Raw genomic sequence first — 18,391 nt, forward strand, 5'->3', positions numbered from 1 at the left:
AGACTGGGATACTCAGAGCAGATGTTAATATGATCAGCTCAAAGCAACCTGATACTGGGGTCTCCTGCTATAGTCTGTTTATTAAGGGGTTAGGTGTCTTTCTGTTAAATACGTCTCTCTCAATGTGTACCCCCTAGGTGTAAATTCCCATTGTTAATTGAGTTATTTAAGTCACCTATTGTTTCTGTTTGTTGGCTGTTGCAGGTTCTTATGATGAGATTAGGCTTGTGTCAATTCTAGCTTATTATCTAACCATTGTGTGATGTTTTGGGTAAATATATGTTTTTTTTTGTTATGGACCAGAGATGCTAGGTGGTGTTTTTCAAAGTGATTTCTCAACAAAATAATGCATGGAGACATGGATGGATAGGCGACTTGCTTTGAATACTAAAAATTAATTAAATAGCAGTTTTAATTTGTGTTGTTCAGATACAGTGAAGATCTGCTTTAATATAACATGCAGTAAAAATGGGGATTGTATGTAGCTGTTGGTCAATACCAAGAATCTGGACTTTCCCTAGAACAGTCAGCAACTAATCTAGAACAATTCCCCATCACCTTCCAAGTTGTGGTCTAAAGTATATTTACCAAAAAGAATGGAAAATTTCCAGCGCTCACCTTAACTTTTCCATTGACCAAACATTGAAGATCTCCAGGAAAATCAGCATTCCTTATGTCTACATCAAGAGGGGACACATATATTTTCTGATTCTTCATATCAAAGAACTGGACTTCAGTCAAACCCACAAAATGGGGATTTCCCCAATTAGATAAAATTTCAACTGTAATATATATATCATTTTTTACGGTTGACTAAAAAAATTAAACAAAAAAAAAAGGGAGATAAGAATTACACACACACAGCTATTATATTGCATTTGACATAGCCAAATTATTTCAGAGAATTTATTTAAAAAAAAGCAAATATTCTGTATGTTGCCTTTGGAAAAACTCCATCATTAAATTTTTCTTATCGAGAGCATAATTCATATAGCAGAGCAGAAGCAGCTCGCAGTTTGCGCTCTAATTTACCAAAGGTGTTCTGGTTGAGGTCAGGACTCTGTGCAGCCCAGTTAAGTTTCTCCACCCCAATTTCACTCATCCATGTCTTTAAAGACCTTTCTTAGTGCACCGATCTGCAGTCATGTTGGAACAGAAAGAGCCAACCCCAACTTGTTCCTACAAAGTTGGGAGCATGAAATTGTCCAAAATGTCTTGGTATGTTGATGCTTTAAGAGTTTATTTCACTGGAACTAAGGGGCCAAGCCCAATCCCCAAAACACAAGCCCACACCATAATCCCCCTTCCACCAAATGATTTGAACCAGTGCACAAAGCAAATTCCCTAAAGACATGGATAAGCGAGTTTGGGGTGGATGATATTGACTGGCCCACACAGAGTCCTGACCGATGGAACACCTTTGAGATGAATTAGAGCAGAGATTGCGAGCCAGGCCATCTCTCCAATATCAGTGCCTGAACTCACAAATGTGATTCTGGAAGAATGGTCAAACATTCCCATAGGCACACTCTTAAACCTTGTGAACAGTCTTCTTAGAAGAGTTGAAACTGCTATAGCTGCAAAGGGTGGGCCAAATCAATATTGAACCCTACTACGAAGCTAACAAACCTGTAAATTAAGATCTACTCTAACTTGGCATACAGAGACAGGCAAATTGCCTTTTTCTGTATGATGTGTAGCAGAGTGACATATTTATTGCCGCTACTCTCTCTCTGTCATTGGTTGTTAAGGACGCTGTCAGCTTTACTAGCAAACAGCCTCCTAGCAACCAAAGATTCTGCAGTGGGGGGAGCCTTTTGGGGAAGCGGAGACACTAGCTCAAAATCAGGTCTGTTTTCACCATGTAAATGACATCAGGCAATGGGTGCATTCTATAGCAAGCTGTCAACTGGCTAAAGATTTGCGCCCACTGCCTGCTGTTAATCACAAAGGAGCAGACCTGACACCCCATTATGCTTGCTATGTAGGTATTCTAAAAAGTGTATTAGACACTCATGCATTCCCTTGTATTTGTTTTATTCCACCCACACTAAAATAGATTTTATAGTCTTGGATAAACATCTAGAGAGGTTGCTGGGGGCTGAAACTTTCTAGATTATCTTAGTAACCATGCCCCAGATATACATTTTGGCCTAAATATATGACAAAAATTGAATATATTGGATATTTTTTAACTGTCAAAGTAGAAAAATATTGTTATTTTTTCAAAATTGTTGCTTTTTTTTTAATCGCAAAGAATAAAAAGTGCAGAGGTGATTAAATACCACCAAAAGTAAGCTCTGTTTGTGGGAAAAAAAGGACGTAAATTTCGTTTGGGTATGGCGTTGCATGACCGCGCATATGGCAGTTAAAGTCGCACAGTGCCGAATCACAAAAAGTGACCTGGACGTAGGACAGCAAAATCCTCCGGTGGTAAAGTGGTTAATGATCATGGTATCACTGTGCTTAATTGACCAGCAAACTCGCTTGACCTAAACCCCATAGAGAATCTGTGGGGTATTGTCAAGAGGAAGATGAGAGACACTAGACCCAACAATGCAGGCGAGCTGAAAGTTACTATCAAAGCAACCTGAGCTTCCATAACACCTCAGCAGTGCCACAGGCTGATTGCCTCCATGACACCCCGCACTGATGCAGTAATTAATGTAAAAGGAGCCCTGACCAAGTATTGAGAGCATACTATACTGTACATGGACATACTTTTCAGTAAGCCAACATTTCTGTATTGAAAACCCTTTTTTTATTGGTCTTATGTAATATTCTAATTTTCTGAGATACTGAATTTTGGGTTTTCACTAGCTGCAAGCCGTAATAATCAACTTTAACTGCTTGCCGACCGCCGCAAGTAGATTTACTGCGGCGGTCAGCCCCTGCCAGGCAGAGTGACGTTAATTAACGTCACTAGCCTGGGAGGGTCTGGGGAGCGAGCGCGCGCCCGCGGAGGCGCGCTCCCGCTCCCGCGCGGTCACGCACCCCCCCCGCGCGTGTGACCAGCGGACCCGATGTCCGCCGGCCACTCGGCGATCGTCGGGGGAAGAGGGAGAATGTCAGGCAGCTTGTGTAAACAAGCTGCCTGTCATTCTCATCGCTGTAAAGACACTGATTACTCGGATCTAGTATGTAGATCCGTTGATCAGTGTCCTTACAGCTAGAGCCACAGCCAATCACAGTAAGAATCACGCCCCTAGGGACACACACAGCCCCTCCCTCCCAAATAAAGTTAACCCCTTCACTGCCAGTGTATTTTTACAGTAACAGTGCATATGTATAGCACTGATTACTGTAGAAATGTCACTGGTAACCCCAAAAGTGTCAAAAATGTCAGTCAAGGGTCCGATCTGTCCGCCGCAATGTCGCAGTACCGCAAAAAAAATCGCAGATAGCCGCCATTACGCGTTAAAATAAAAAACAACAAAAATGACAAAAATCTTTCCCTTTGTTAGTAAACGCGATAACTTTTGCGCAAACCAATCAAAATACGCTTTTTGCGATTTTTTTTACCAAACATAGGTAGGATAAAACAAATTGGCCGAAAATGTTAAAAAATTTTGATTTTTACATTTTTTTTGGGGGGAATTTCATATAAAAAAATGTGAAAAATATTGCTATTTTTGCAAAATTGTCGCTCTTTTTTTGTTTATAGCGCGTGATCAAAAAATCGCACAGGTGATCAAATACCACCAAAAGAAAGCTCTGTTTGTGGGAAAAAAAGGACGTCAAATTCGTTTAGGTACAGCGTCGCACAACCGCGCAATTGTCCGTTAAAGTCACGCAGTGCCGAATCGCAAAATACCCCCTGGTCTTTTAGCAGGAAAATCCTCCGGGGCTTAAGTGGTTAAAAGAAAGAAATGCTTGAAATATATCACTCTGTGTGTAACGCATCCATATAAAATAATGGAATTTTGACTTACCGTAAAATCCATTTCTCTGATGGTCATTGAAGAAGGACACAGCTTCTTCATCTTCTTGACCATTGGGTTATACTGCCCCCTACAGGAGTAGGACACTAGGCAGGAAAAAAGCTTGACTACGCCTATGTGGCAGTCCCAGGGGGTATACTCCTACTCTCAGCTATAGGGAATTCAGTTTTGTTACAAACAGTGTCAGAAGAAAGCCAACTTCACAGAGGGGTGGGTGCTGTGTCCATCAATGAACATCAAAAAATTTATTTTATGGTAAGTAAAAAATCCCATTTCTCTTTCATTCATTGACGGACACAGCTCCTTATCTTCTTGACCATTGGGACGTCCCAAAGCAGTGTCAAACATGAGGAGTGGGAACAGCAAGTGAAAAATTCCCAAGGCTAGAGTGTAGCCAACCAGGTAACGTGAAGCTCAACCATAAACAACTGGAAAAGATATTGCGCTCAACATATATCATAATCAAAAGTGCTTGTGCAAATATAATTTACATGAAAAATTAATGTGAAAAAGGGTCTCAAAATTAGCTTAATATCAAAAAAGTAAAGTCCATATACAGCAACAGAGAATCAGAGTCCATGAAGCATTGACAGTACTATATAAGATAAAGCAGAGTCTTGATAGTGGTGTTGAAATAACCTCCACCTCCACACTTCCACCCAGTGTTCAAGCAAGGTACTTCTTACCAGAAGTATATGACCCCTTAATTACAGGGGGTCATATAGACTTTGAATCCACTCAATATAACGATCCTCAGCTTCTCAGCTCCACTATCCATTCTCCTATGGCGAGCTCTCAGATATAACACCGGGATCTCAATGCAGACATAAGTGTAAAGCAAAAGAGACTTCTCATGGTGCAGTAAGTTTTAAACATTTCAGTTTATTGATAAAATATTGCACTTACTTCATACAGGCGATTTTGACATGGAGATTGTAGTAAGTGCAATATTTTATCAATAAACAGGCTTGTAAATCCCTCCAATATAAGGGAAACCCTGGTTGGCCCTTGGATCACCAGAACTACTGTAGTGTCCCCACTGTAAGATTTTCCCTCAATTAATGATGAGATGGGATATTTTTTTACTTCTACTTTCGAAGATAACTTTGCACATGACAAAAAAAAAAGGCGACTCCCTTCTTTTCCCCCACTCCCCCTCTTGCCCCCCTTGTTCTCTTCTTTTTCTTCTCCCCCACATTGCCTCGAGTTTACCTCTACCCACCTTATTTACCTGTTGTGGCTGGGCCACCGACATTTGTTGTACTACTGCCTCCCCTTTAACCTTACTCTAAGCCGCCCTTGTACAATGCGACTATCCTTTGTACTTGTAAGCCGCAGGGCCCAGCTTGCCCCTTTCCTATTCCCAAATCTGTTTGTTATGCAACTGCTTGCTGTTTGCTATGTCATTTTGAAGTGTATACTTCTATTATATACCTTTCCATGTTTATTGGTATTGTTTTGTACTACATTCCTTTTGCTTTAATAAAAAATGTTTGAAAAGAAAAAAAAGGCGACTCTCCCAAACAGGGGTACAGACAGCAATAAAAACAGGTGTTATAAACTCTCTCCACTCTATCCAAAACTTAAAAAAGAGTTCATCATGAATAATGGCCCCAGAGTTTTGCTCTCACTTCAGTGTGCGTGGCGATGTGTAACACGTGAGGCGTAATTTACACTTTCCTATGTAGGCACTCTGACGCATGTGTTTATGTTGGTTTGTGCATGTATGTGGGAATCAAAGCTTTTTTGGGGGGGGAGTTTAAGTGCTTGGGTGTAACAGTTTTTTCCACAGAACCTTATTTTTTTTTAAGGGATCAAAAGTTCTAATAGTCTTAAGGCTACTGTCTTACCACAGCAATATTCTCAATGGCTTACTTTATGTTATTACTGTTAAATTATAACTAAAATTGCTTACCTTTGTATCATGAATGCATGAAGATTTGTAATCATCATTTTTAATAATTTTCTTCTGTTGGCTAAGAGGAGAAAAAAAAAAGTATTGTAGCAGTCCAGATTGCACTACACCATACAGTAATAGACTCACTTGCACCTAATTAAAGACAACATGCAAAGCTTCAAAACGCTGGTATAGTTGTTATGACTTACGTAATAATTGCTGAATGCAACATTTAGGCATCACTTTCAGTTATCTATTAGGACTAGATTTCAGTTCCAGTTCAGAGAAGTTAGTACAATAAAACAGAATTCTCATAGTTTCATAATAGGTAAGGTTGAATAAGGAAAATAGTCCATCCAGTTCAACCTGTGTAGGTGTATGTGTCAATGTCGATAATCATTTCCCATATCTCTGTATGTTGTGTTCACTAAGATGCACGTCCAAGAGTCTTTAAAAATATCAATGCTCCTTGCTGACACCACCAATTGTGGAAGAGAGTTCCATATCCTTATCGCCATGACAGTGAAAAACCACCTACGCAGCTTAAGCTTAAACGGCTTCTCCTCCAATCTCATTGTGTGGTCCTGTGTCCACTTACACTCCCTGAGACTGCAAAGTTTTCTTCCTACGCTGGGATCATCATTGAGGTATTTGTATACCACTATCATATCTCCTCTCAAGTGGAGAATATTTCCAGGGAGAATAAATTAAATAAATATTTTCATGAAGTCCATCACAGGACACAGAAACAATATTCCTAAACCACTGGGTTATGCTACATCTCCAGGTGATTGGATACTGGAAGCAAAGCTGAAACCTGCCCTCCCACGTTCAGCATGTTTCAGTTTTGTATTACAGCAAGTAATATAGAAGTGATCATAGACACAGAGTGGAAGGTCCTATGTGCTTAAAAAAAAGTTTTTTACAGGCAAGTAAAAAATCAGGTAACACAGCAACAACTAACGGGTAAAAAAAAAAAAATGTTAACAAGTCAAGGTAAGGCCCCTTACAGGTCCTTCTGGAGGCCTGAGAGAAACTGCCAAGGTCCAAACATCCATCTGATAAAACTTAACAAACCTGTGAGCAGCAGACCTGAGAGGTCGAGACCAAATTCTGAAAGACTCATGAAGCACTTACACTTCTAGTGAAAAAGTCTTTATAGCAAAAAGGGGAACCCTTTCCTTAACATAATAAACTTAAATGATGAGTTTGCAAATCGGTCTAGCAGCCTCCCCTCTCCAAGAACCCCAAGGGAATAAAACAGGGAGTCAAGACAGGCAAAATGGAGCTGTAGCCGAAAGGTAGACTCTCATACCCCAAACTATATACACACAGCGGAAAGCAAGCTCCTTAGTATATTTTGGAACAGGATGAAAAGATTGCAACACTATTACCTTACTAAGGTGGAAAGCAAAAGCCACCTTGGTTAAGAAGGAGGCTCTAGGCCTCAAAACAACTTAGAGTTTTTGAGACACAAAAAACTGTACTATACAGGATAAGGCCACTAACTCAGATCCTAAAAGAGGTAACCGCTATGAGAATGGCAACTTTATGAGAAAGGAAAGGAAAGGAAGAGAAATGTCTCTGATAGGTTAAAAATGTGATCTTTGAAGACTCAAAAAAAATTAGGTTAAGGTCCCACTGAGTCCGAGAACATGTGAGTCACTCACTGGACAAAGGCACTCACCAAGGAGGAAAAGAAACGACCATACATGTCCCTGGGGAATTTGAGTGGAGGGGCTGGAGATAGTTAGTATAGTAGCAAAAAGTGTGAGAGTGAGGAGTGAGAAGCAAGAGGTCCCTGGAATAGCACTGCCAAAGCCAATATCTGACCCTTAATGGTCTTCAAGGCTAAGGACTTGTCCAAGCCTGACTAAAGGAAAGACGAAACTCGTCCCACAAAGTACTTTTCGGAATGAAATTTCTTCTCATGGTAGCAAAAAAAGTATGATGTCAAGGTGTGGAGGTAGACTTTACAGGAAGAGGACTTCCTGGTGGGGATGACTGAATCTGAATATCCCCTGTACTTCCGGGAACAGGGGCTTCAAAAGCCAAGCCGGTAAAGCCAGGGAGGAACATGGTCCTTGAGATAAGAAGTCTAGACCAGTATTTCTCAATCTTCTTGGAGGCAAGGGACCCTTTAAAATTGTGCACACCCTCAAGGCACACCATTCTAAAAAAAACAAAAAAAAAACTAATAGGTTTAAATACTGCAACAGCTTCCACATAAGTAGGACACCCAAGGTTAGAGGTGATTTATTCTTCCAAAGCAAAAACATCTTGTCACACTGGTACTGACTAGTATTCCAGTGTTTCTCTTCTCACTCAGGGAGGAGAGGGGTGGGTGCAAACAAGGATGCTATGCAGGTGCCTGACATTTTCTTTATAAACTGATTACAACATTGGTTGTTAGAATGTCAATGACTAGAAGGTTGTAATGTTGCACAATGAAAACCTGTGGCTTTGTGTAACTAAAAGGCAGGCTTGATCCACCTACCTACACTGACCCTACAGAGTCATGAGGTAATCCCATGCAAAGGCCCAAGGATCCCTGGACCTGGTTGCAAATTTGTTCAGTTTCTTGTTGAATCTGAGATGGCAGAAACTCCATGTTGAGTGTCCCCCACCTGAGACAGAAACAGTTCCAGGTGGAGAGGCCATTGGATCCAGAGGTTAACGGTTGAGAAAGTCTGCTTGCCAATTTTTCAACCATGGAATGTGCACCATGGACAGGGCCAGACAGGGAGTTCTGTCCAGGTCCAAATGAGTTCCAGTTCCTTGAGAGCAGCCTGACACTAGTGCTGCAAAGATTATTGATGTGCACCACTGCCAGACTGTACCCTGACCAGGAAACCCCAAACCAGAATGGTCTAGTGCTAAAAGGACAGGCTGATTGCAGAATAAGTGCTTTTCTACTGTAAGCAAAAAGCACATTTGATGCATTTTTTGAATGAGGCAAAACACCAACTTGTGGCCTCTGAACACAATGTGTCCAAACTGACGCAAAAGCCAGCAGTAGGGGCAGCCTCCTTCACAGGAACATGGGCTTATCACCTACCTTGGAGGAATTGGGAGTCTAGTTCCATTTATGGAAGGGGGTTCTGGAATTTGTGTGGAACCCGAAGCCTGGAAGGTTAGAAAGGCATATTTCTTAAACCCATCAATTTCTTATTACCAATGTCCATGTAAAAGATCATCTGGGTAGCAGTGACCATAACATGATGTAATTTAATGTTAGCTGTAAGCAACAGGCTCACACTGGAAATATAAATACACTTAACCTTAAGAGAGAAAATATTCAAAGGATAAGGGCTGCTCTCTAAGACTTATCCTGGGAGGGAGTATGGGCATCGATGAACACAGAACAGAAATGGGATTTCTTCAAAAAGACTGTATGTAAACTCACTGCAAAGTAAATTCCCATGGGCAAGAAGTTTAAAAGGCTATAAATAAAACCTATGTGGCTCACAGCAAAAACACAAAAATAAAACCTATGTGGCCAAAGTTAAAAAAGCTATATATAAGAAAAGAGCTTTTAAAAAATACAAAAATGAGGGAACGCTATTATAGTTTAAGGGTTACAAAGAATATAACAGAATGTATGTATATGTAAAAAGGAAATCAAGGAAGCTAAAATTCAAAACGAATGACAGATTGCAAAATATAGTAGGACAAAACCCCAAAAATTCTTCAAATATATTAATAATAAAAAGGTCATGTCTGAGCATGTTGGCTTTTTACAAAATAATCAGGAGTGGGTGACTGGGGACAAAGAGAAGGCAAATGTATTATATACTTTCTTCAGCTCAGTGTATACAAAGGAGCATGGGGAGCTCAGGTTCATAACTGGGATGGTATTGACACAGCCCCAAATGATCCACAATGGCTCAAAGGTTATATGGTCCAGAAATATTTAGACAGAATAAAGGTGGATAAAGCACCTAGACCTGATGGCATCCACCCATGAATCCTAAAAGAATTTAGCTCTGTCATTTCAAAGCCATTGTTTCTAATTTTTAGGGATTCATTAATGACTGGAATATTACCACTGAAGGGATCAAAGTCTTTACCAAGTAACTATAGACCTGTTGGTTTAACTTTTATAGTCGGGAAGATACTGGAGAGTTTAATAAAAGACCACATAGATGAGTTCTTGCTGGAAAAAATATTTTAAGCAAGCTTAAACAGACAGCATGGATTCATGAAAGACAGAAGTTGTCAAACAAACCGGATTTTATTAGCAGGCAAGTAAAAAAAAAGAAGAGTAAGTAAAAAAAAGAAGGGTGGCTGTAGACGTAGTATACTTGGATTTCGCAAAAGCGTTTGACACAGTTCCCCCACACATGGCTAATGTGTAAGGTAAAGTATACAGGATTGGAAAGATCAGTTTGTAAATGCATAGAAAATTGGCTAAAAGATAGAATTCAGAGAGTAGTGGGTAATGATTCTCACTCTGAATGGTCTAAGGTTATTAGTGGTGTACCCCAAGGTTCAGTGTTTGAAGCCTTACTTTTTAAAACCTTTATAAATGATATAGGGCCTGGGATTAAAAGTACAATTTCAGTATTTGCAGATGACACCAAGCTATGCAGTGGAATAACATCTTTATAGGATGTCTCCAACCTAGAAGCCAACCTCACTGCACTATTTAATTGGGCAACTATGAAGCAAATGAGGTTTAATGTTGATAAATGTAAAGTTATGCACTTGGGGCTAAGAATATGCATGCATCATGCATACTAAGGGGGAGTACAGCTGGGGGAATCAATGGTAGAGCTCTAGAAGATCAGTCATTTCTTGTATTAAGAGGGTTTGGACTCCAGAGAGAATGATATAATTTTGCCCCTGTACACATCATTTGTAAGACCTCATCTGAAATATGCAGTTAAATTTTGGGCACCAGTTCTCAAAAAGGATATTGGGGAAAGTGCAAAGAAGGGCAACCAAACTGATAAGAGGCATGGAAGAGCTCAGCTATGAGGAAATATTAGAGGAACTGAATCTATTCTCCCTTCAGAAGAGGAGAATAAGGGGGGATATGGTAAACATGTACAAATACATAAGGGGTCCATATGGTAAAATCGGTGGAGTTATTCACTTACGGGTCATCACAGAGGACAAGAGGGCACTCTTTAAATCTAGAGGAAAAGAGATTTCAACTCCAAATACAGAAAGGTTTCTTCACAGTAAGAGCTGTGAAATGTGGAATAGGCTCCCTCAAAAGCGGATTCTGGCCAGCTCAATAGATTGCTTTTTTTTTTTAAAGCCTGGATTCTTTCCTAAAATGTGCATAATATAACTGGGTACTAACATTTATAAGTAAAGTTGATCCAGGGAATATCCGATTGCTTCACGGGGGATAGGGAAGGGATTGTAGCAAATTGGATCATGCTATGCTGGGGGTTTTTGCCTTACTCTGGATCAACTGTGGGTATAGGATTGTGTATTTGGGATTGTATGATTTGTTTTTCTTCTTTTATTGGTTGAACTAGATGGACTTGTGTCTTTTTTCAACCTGTCTAACTATATAACATTCTTTAATGCAGGGCTTGACAAATTTGCTTGGAATCTAGTACCCAGCTAAAAAAGTTGGCAGCCAGTTTTTTTTTTTCGCGCATGCCGAATTGCCGGCTTCTGTCGGACCACCTGCCATACACACGGGCCGAATGGCGGCCAGTTTTTTTTGAACCGGCTGATGTTGCCTGGCATTCGGTCCGTGTGTACTTGGCTTGATAGTGTGATGAGCAGTAGCTCACTAGGGAAGTACAGTGCAGCAAGGTTGGGGCGATAGGAGATCCAGTAACTTATGCCACCTTAGGCCCCTTTCATACGGGCACCTCCGCTAAGTAGAATCTGCTTGCTCAGCTGGGATTTCTCCGCTAATCCCAGCTGAGCAGGCGGATGACAGGTCCTGTCCGCTCCGCTATGCACAGCGATCACTAACACAGTCCCGCTGTCCTCTATGGAGCAATCAGATGGAAATGGACTGCCTGTCCATTTCCATCCAATGCCATCTGCTTCGATCCGCTGGACGGATTGAAAATAGGACCACCATCCGTCTGTTTTAGGCAGCCAGGATCAGATGGCAGCGATTGTCAGCGGACATCCGCACTCCATAGAGTAGAGTAGACTGAAGGGTTCGATCAGGTCCCCCTAAAAAACTGACAGGTGGACCTGATCTAAAAGCCTGTGTAAAAATCTATTTTCATGAAAAAAAAAAAAATAATAATAATACAAAATGGTTTCCATCTTTGTGAGGTAGTAAATGGAACTGGCCGTTCCAACCAGCTGCCTCATACTCCTTGTCCACTCACCGGTAAGGACAGGGCGCAAGATCAAGCCTGCAACACCTTCAACCTCTTCTCTTTGGAAAGAGATGGGCAGGCAGAGTGAGAGCAGGCAGTGGAAACCCTCAGTGACGCCAGTGACTACTTGTTGCAGCCCTGGCCACCACAAGAGGGCACCAGTTCCCCAATGTAAGCGTCTCGCTCCAGCAAGCCGCAAAGCCGCGGCATCTTAGTCCGCAGCCCGCTGGCAGACATCCCAACCTGCAAAAACTAATTTCAAGGAGGTGGCACTCCGCGCCCCCCCCTCCCCCCCCACCAATTTAACATAACTAGAAGATGATCAAATGAAATGCAATCAGTATACAGATGTTTACGTCTTCCGAGAGATACTAAAGGAACACACTAACCACCCTGACCACTTCAGTGATTTGAAGTGGTCATGGTAGTAGGAGTCAGAAACACTGCTCATGCTGGGATATTTACAATTATGTGCTTGGTTGCTAGTTGCACCCCTAGCACATGTGACTTACTGCTGGTGGGTACTGCTGGTGGGTGCTGCTGGCTGGTACTGCTGGTGGGAACTGCTGGCGGGTACTGCTGGTGGGTACTGCTAGCGAGTACTGCTGGCAGGAAATGCTGGCTCCTCTGAGAGACATCAACGGAGTGTGAGGAGCAGTGCTGGAGGAAGCATGCAGAGCCGATGCTTCCTGTATCTCTCCTCTCATAGGTGGAGTGCATTTTATATAACTCCGCCTGTAACAGGACAGAGCCGGAACTATACTAGAAGCATCGGTTCTATTCTGACAGCCGACAGCCCGGAGCCGGGATATTGCACGGCACTTGCAGGTGTCAGGGAGCCAACTCCCGCAACTCGCGGGAAAGTTGGGATGTCTGGCATGGGGAGAGGACACCTGCTGCAGTGTAGCTCAGGCGCCAGGCCACTAATTCTAGTCGCCAATGCGGCCTGGTGCCTGTTGTTTGTCGAGCCCTGCTTTAATGACAAGTGTACTTTTTCCCTAGCAATATTGTATATAAATGTATCTAATGCATTGCCAAATAGCCTTTGGCCCTCAAAGGGCATCCCTTCCAGTTTCTTGGGAGCTTTGCTGACCAACATTTGAGCCAAAAAATGCAATCTCCTAACCCAACCACAGAGAAATGTAGCACCTCTGAGAAAAATTCCCAATGCTGATGTGCAGAAAACCTGGGTCCTTAGCAATGCGCTTGACAAAGTCTGGCAAATTCCTGTGGTAGCAATTGAACATTGGAACATCCACCAGGACTGTTAGGGTCTTGTTCGGGGACCACCCACATCTGACAGAGAGAATGGGGTTTATTACTAAAACTGGAGAGGGCAAATACAGACTCACTTCTGTATAGTAACCAATCAGCGTCCAGGTTTTATTGCCAACGCCTAATTGAAAAAGCTGAGGTTAGAAGCTGATTGGTTTCTATGCAGAAGTGAGCCTGATGTTGCACTCTCCACCTTTAGTAAATAAACCCCAATTTGTCCTGGTCTGGGGGGGGGGGGGGGGGGGCTTCGCCAGCCTCCCAAATAGTTGTTATTATGAACACTTACAAGAATCACTATGTTTATGGTCAGCTACTTTTATCTGCCAGACACACTTTTCTTAACAAAAACAAAAATGTTAGAAAAAAAAATGATCAGATTAAAATAGAAATTCTACCTTGAACTTAGAGGGGGAAGTCTTTCAACAGCTGGTGAAACCACATCTTCATTCTTCTTTTCTCTGTCAAAGAACTGGTTTAAACACAAAAGTAACAAATTAAATAAAGAAAATAGATAATAATAATGCAAAGAAACTGGAACACAGCATTACATGTAAAGCAGATTAACATTTTCTGCATTTAAAACCCTACTCCAAATGTGGATGAATGAGAATGTTTGTAAACTTTAACTCTCCTTTCACACCGGTGTGACTTGGCATGCGATATGACGACTGACATAAACGTTTTGAAAGCAGTTCCTGCACTATTTTTGGCAACTTCATGTGCGACTTGCATAGACATCTGTGTGACATGAGTGTAGAGCAGAAGTGAATTGTTTAGTGAAAATCTCTCTACAACCTGTTTGACAGGTGTTACAAAATTGAAAACCGGACAGGGGTTCTAACCTTCTATCATTACAAAACTAAAAAAAAGTTGAGCCTGGAGCTGCGTAAAATTAATCTCTGGAAATTTCTGTTAAGCACTACTTGCATCCAAGCGGGCCATGCAACACAGCCACAAACAAATTGCAGAAAACATTATATTGTAAAAAAAAAAGTGACATGTCTTATGTATTTAAAATGTGTCAGTTCTGGATCACAATGCTTGATGGCATGCTGTAAATATTTTAGCAAGCAGTGGAAAGCAAGCTATTATACTAGTAATAAGAATATACCCAAATGTACCACAAATACTGGTCACTTAGGAAATAGATGCCCCTATACAAACTGCAGGATGAGGCAAATTAGAGCTGAACTCCACATTTCATATTCTAGAGTACAGTACAATACAGGAAGTCATAGACCATGGTTTACATGCAGCAACCTTCAGGTGACTGAACACTGGCAAAAGGTTTGCTGGGAACGCCCCTTAATTTTGTAGCAAGCAATAAAGAGAAAAAATGGATGGTTATGGAGGTGGGGGGTATTTTTCTCCTGTACGGTTCTTCATGATATGGAATTTACTTGCAAGTTAAAATTCACATTGTCCTAATCATACAGTGCAGGACACAGTACATGAAGTATTGCTCTGGGATGTCCCCAGGCAATAAACTTAGGGTGGGAAACAACATAGTGAAAAGCAGCATACAAGCCTGCAAAAAGGAAGGGTCAGTGGATCCTAAGCACTCAAATGACAGCTTGAAGCACCTTTGGGCATTGGTAGAGGCCTGACTATCTATCTGTTAAAAATACTGTATATGAACAAGTATGTACTGAAGACCAGGTGGTGGCCTTGCAAACCTGTGAAATAGAAGTTTGAAATTGAAAAAACTCCTATAGATTTGATGGAATGAGCCCGTATAGGGAAAGGAGGAACCTGTTCCGTGAGCGTGTAGGCACTAGGAAAAAAAGTAGCCCGAGCCACCTAGCAATGGTGGAAGAGAATTAGGATGTCCCTTCTTGGGACCTTCAGGGATGACAAATAAGAACTAATGCCCCGTACACACGTGCAGATCGTCGGCCGAACGATCGGCCGTCTTTTGTCCCCGGGCTGTCGTGTTGAAAAGTGCAAAAGACTGCACAAGAATTTTGTCCGCCGACTACAGCCGACTGCAGAAGTGATGTCATGTGATGGTTAACTTTCCCTGTGTTTTTTCTTTTCTGAGCATGCCCAATCTTGCAAATCTGCTGTCTGTCGGCCGAATTCTGTACTGACTGACGAACAATCGGCCGCTCTGGTGTCGGCATACAAGCATACAAAAATTTTAATGCTTGCACGACTATTTTCGGCCGAAAGTGCGCTGTCGGAAGCATCATACTAACAAGCCGAAAATCGGCCGATCGGTCAGCGGCCGAATCTTTTCGGCCGACAATCTGCACGTGTGTACGGGGCATAAGTCTTTCTGAAGGAAGATGTTGCAGGTACTGTAGGTATACCCATACACACTCTGACCACATCCAGGCAGTGAAATATCCTTGGAGCATTTTGGAGCAGGACATAAGGAAAGGAGAACAAAAGCATCACTTGAGAAGAGACTAACTTGAAGAGGAAGGAGGGTCTGGTTCTCAGGACAAATTTGGCCCTATGTAAGATTAAAAAATTCATTGAAAGAAAGGCCAAAAAGGCCATATTACCTGTGTAATCCGCTGATGGGATTTCCTGAATCAGTTTCAAAGGGAAGTTTATGAAGAACTGAAAGCACCAGTTTCAGATACTATAGAGACAAAGAAGGTCGTAGTTGGGGAATATCATGAGCAACTCCAAAGGTTTCTGCAGTAGGATGGACAAGGCAGAAACTTGTCCCTTCAGAGTACTAAGCTTGTCTAGGGCTGCTTTCTTTTGGGTGCCAAAGAGCGCACTCTAGGAGCTATGGTAGATCTTACAAGAGGTAGATTTTCTCACCTTGAGTGATGTGTGAATGAGCGTTAGCAATGCCCTATCCTTTAAGATCTGGGTTGCTGTTAATGCCAGCAACTGAGGAGCAGAGTGGAACAGAGAGTCATGTGAAAGGAGATTTGGCCTGTTTGGAAGAGCCCCAGGCTGTGTATGTCTGTGTACCAAATTATCCTGGGCCAATTTGGAGTGATGAGGACCACAAGACTCCATTCTGCCTCTATCTTGCAGAACAGTCCAAGGAAAATCTTCACAGGAGGGAATTCATAAACCAGTCTGAATGGGGACCAAGGCACCCACCGCACAGGTCAGGGTGAAAATCAGGTTTGCTTAGTTAAAGGCTGTTCGACTTCTGATACCCTCTTGAAGATTTAAGAGGGAGTTGTTCCTTGATCTGAGGGAAGCCATGACAGATCCTACAGACTCCAGATGAAATTTGGGAACACGCAGATATCTGTTTAGGGATTTTCGGTCGAAAATAAGGCTAATACCTCCATTCGGCTTTGGGACTGTGAATATGTTTGAGCAAAACCCTTTGAACTTCTCTGCAGAAACTGGAATTACAACTCCTTGTGTCTGAAGTTGACACAGGGTCGACCATGAATCTGCCTGTCTTTGAGATGAAGCTAGCAGATTGGAGGGTAGGAATCAAGGAGGGGGAAGGGATTGAAATTCTATTTTGTAATTAAATGACAGACAAGAACCAGAGGTCCAGCACATCTCGGTTTCAGACTGCCACGCATGCCAACAAACATCCCCCCACTCTGCAGAGGGAGGCCTCTCTTCATTTTGAGAATGGCTTCTGGGTAGCCTTGGAAGGTTTTAGGATTCAAGCCTTGTAATAAAAGGATTAACCTGCCTTTGACTTCTAGGAGGACGCCTGGGTGGAGCAAAAGGATCCCTTTTTGTTAGAAGAGATAGTAGCTGTAGTAGTAGTAGTAGGCTTGGATTTTTTTTGTGGAGTAAAAGTACCTTCCCCTGGTAACATCCTTGATAAATGTATCAAGGTATTCATAAAACAGGTCTACACATCCAAATGTGGATTCTTTCAAATTTGCTCAGGAGGACTGCAGTAACACAGATGAGCCTGCACATCCCTCCACTCCATACTGTGCCATCTTCTCCATGAGCTCTGCAAACATTACGCTTATATTCTCTAGCTAGCTGCCCAAGCCACAATTATTTGTATTAAGCATGCAGAGATTTAGCTACACCAAGGCAAAAAGACAGACCAATCATTGTAGTGTAAGCAGGGGTACAGATACTTGGGGCAAACACACCCACTAACAGGAGCCAATGATATTGTGAGTGATGCAGCTGAAGTCTGCTGATCTTGACAAAGAATACAGATTTTTTTTTGGGGTCAGTCTGCTGTGCTCTCTCTTTGGGGCGAATAGGTGTCAGAAGAATTACAACTCCACAGTGAATGCTGTGTCCATTAATGAACATCAGAGAAATGTATTATATGGTAAGTCAAAAACCCAATTTTCTCTTTTGATCATTGACAGAAACCACTCCTGATCTTCTTAACCATTGGGACATCCCAAAGCAGTGTTAAACATGAGGGGTGGGAACAGCAAAAATATAAATTCCCAAGGCTAAACTATAGTCAACCATGTAAACAGGAGCTCAACCAAAATCAAATGGAGCCCACTTGAAAGAAAAATACGCCCTCAAAAGAGGACCAGGTCCTCTGAACAGCAGCCTGCAAAACTTTGCAGCCAAAGGAAGCATCCGCAGATGCCAACACATCCCCTTTATAGAACTTTGTTAAAGTGTGCAACGACAACCAAATGGCCTGCCTTGCAAACCTGCATCACTGACGCCTGATGAGGGAAGGCCCAGGAGGCACTGAGTGCCCGAGTAGAATGCACCTTAACAGGTAAAAGAGGAACCTGACCGTTGATGGAATAGGCCTGAACCGCCGTCTGTCTGATCCATCTGGAAATGGTCACAGAGAAAGCGGACAACCCTTTCCGAGACCCATCCGTGAGCACAAATAGTGAGTCTGATTTCCTAAAAGACTCCGTAGCTGCCAGGTACACCCTAATTGCCCGGAACACATAAAGGCTTGCAAGGCAATTTCCTTTGGATGTTTTGGCCTGGGACACAGGGAAGGCAACACAATGTCTTCATTAAAATGAAAATCAAAGACAATCTTTGGAAGGAACGACAGACAGGGGCGAAAAACCACCATGTGTGAA

At 42.1% G+C, this 18,391-nt stretch overlaps 1 protein-coding gene across 1 annotated transcript in view; it reads right to left on the reverse strand.

The window, feature by feature from the left end:
* KATNIP (katanin interacting protein) overlaps positions 1–18,391 on the reverse strand; it is a gene marked incomplete at its 5' end in the record, with an annotated part of 198,564 nt that overhangs the window by 72,201 nt on the left and 107,972 nt on the right. Inside the window, 3 exon segments of the mRNA XM_082261741.1 lie at positions 619–813; positions 5,857–5,917; positions 13,814–13,887. Coding sequence (XP_082117867.1) covers positions 619–813; positions 5,857–5,917; positions 13,814–13,887 — 330 coding nt within the window.

This window comes from Pelophylax lessonae, assembly GCF_965119305.1.
Source record: "Pelophylax lessonae genome assembly, chromosome: 6".
Taxonomy (NCBI): Eukaryota; Metazoa; Chordata; class Amphibia; order Anura; family Ranidae; genus Pelophylax; species Pelophylax lessonae.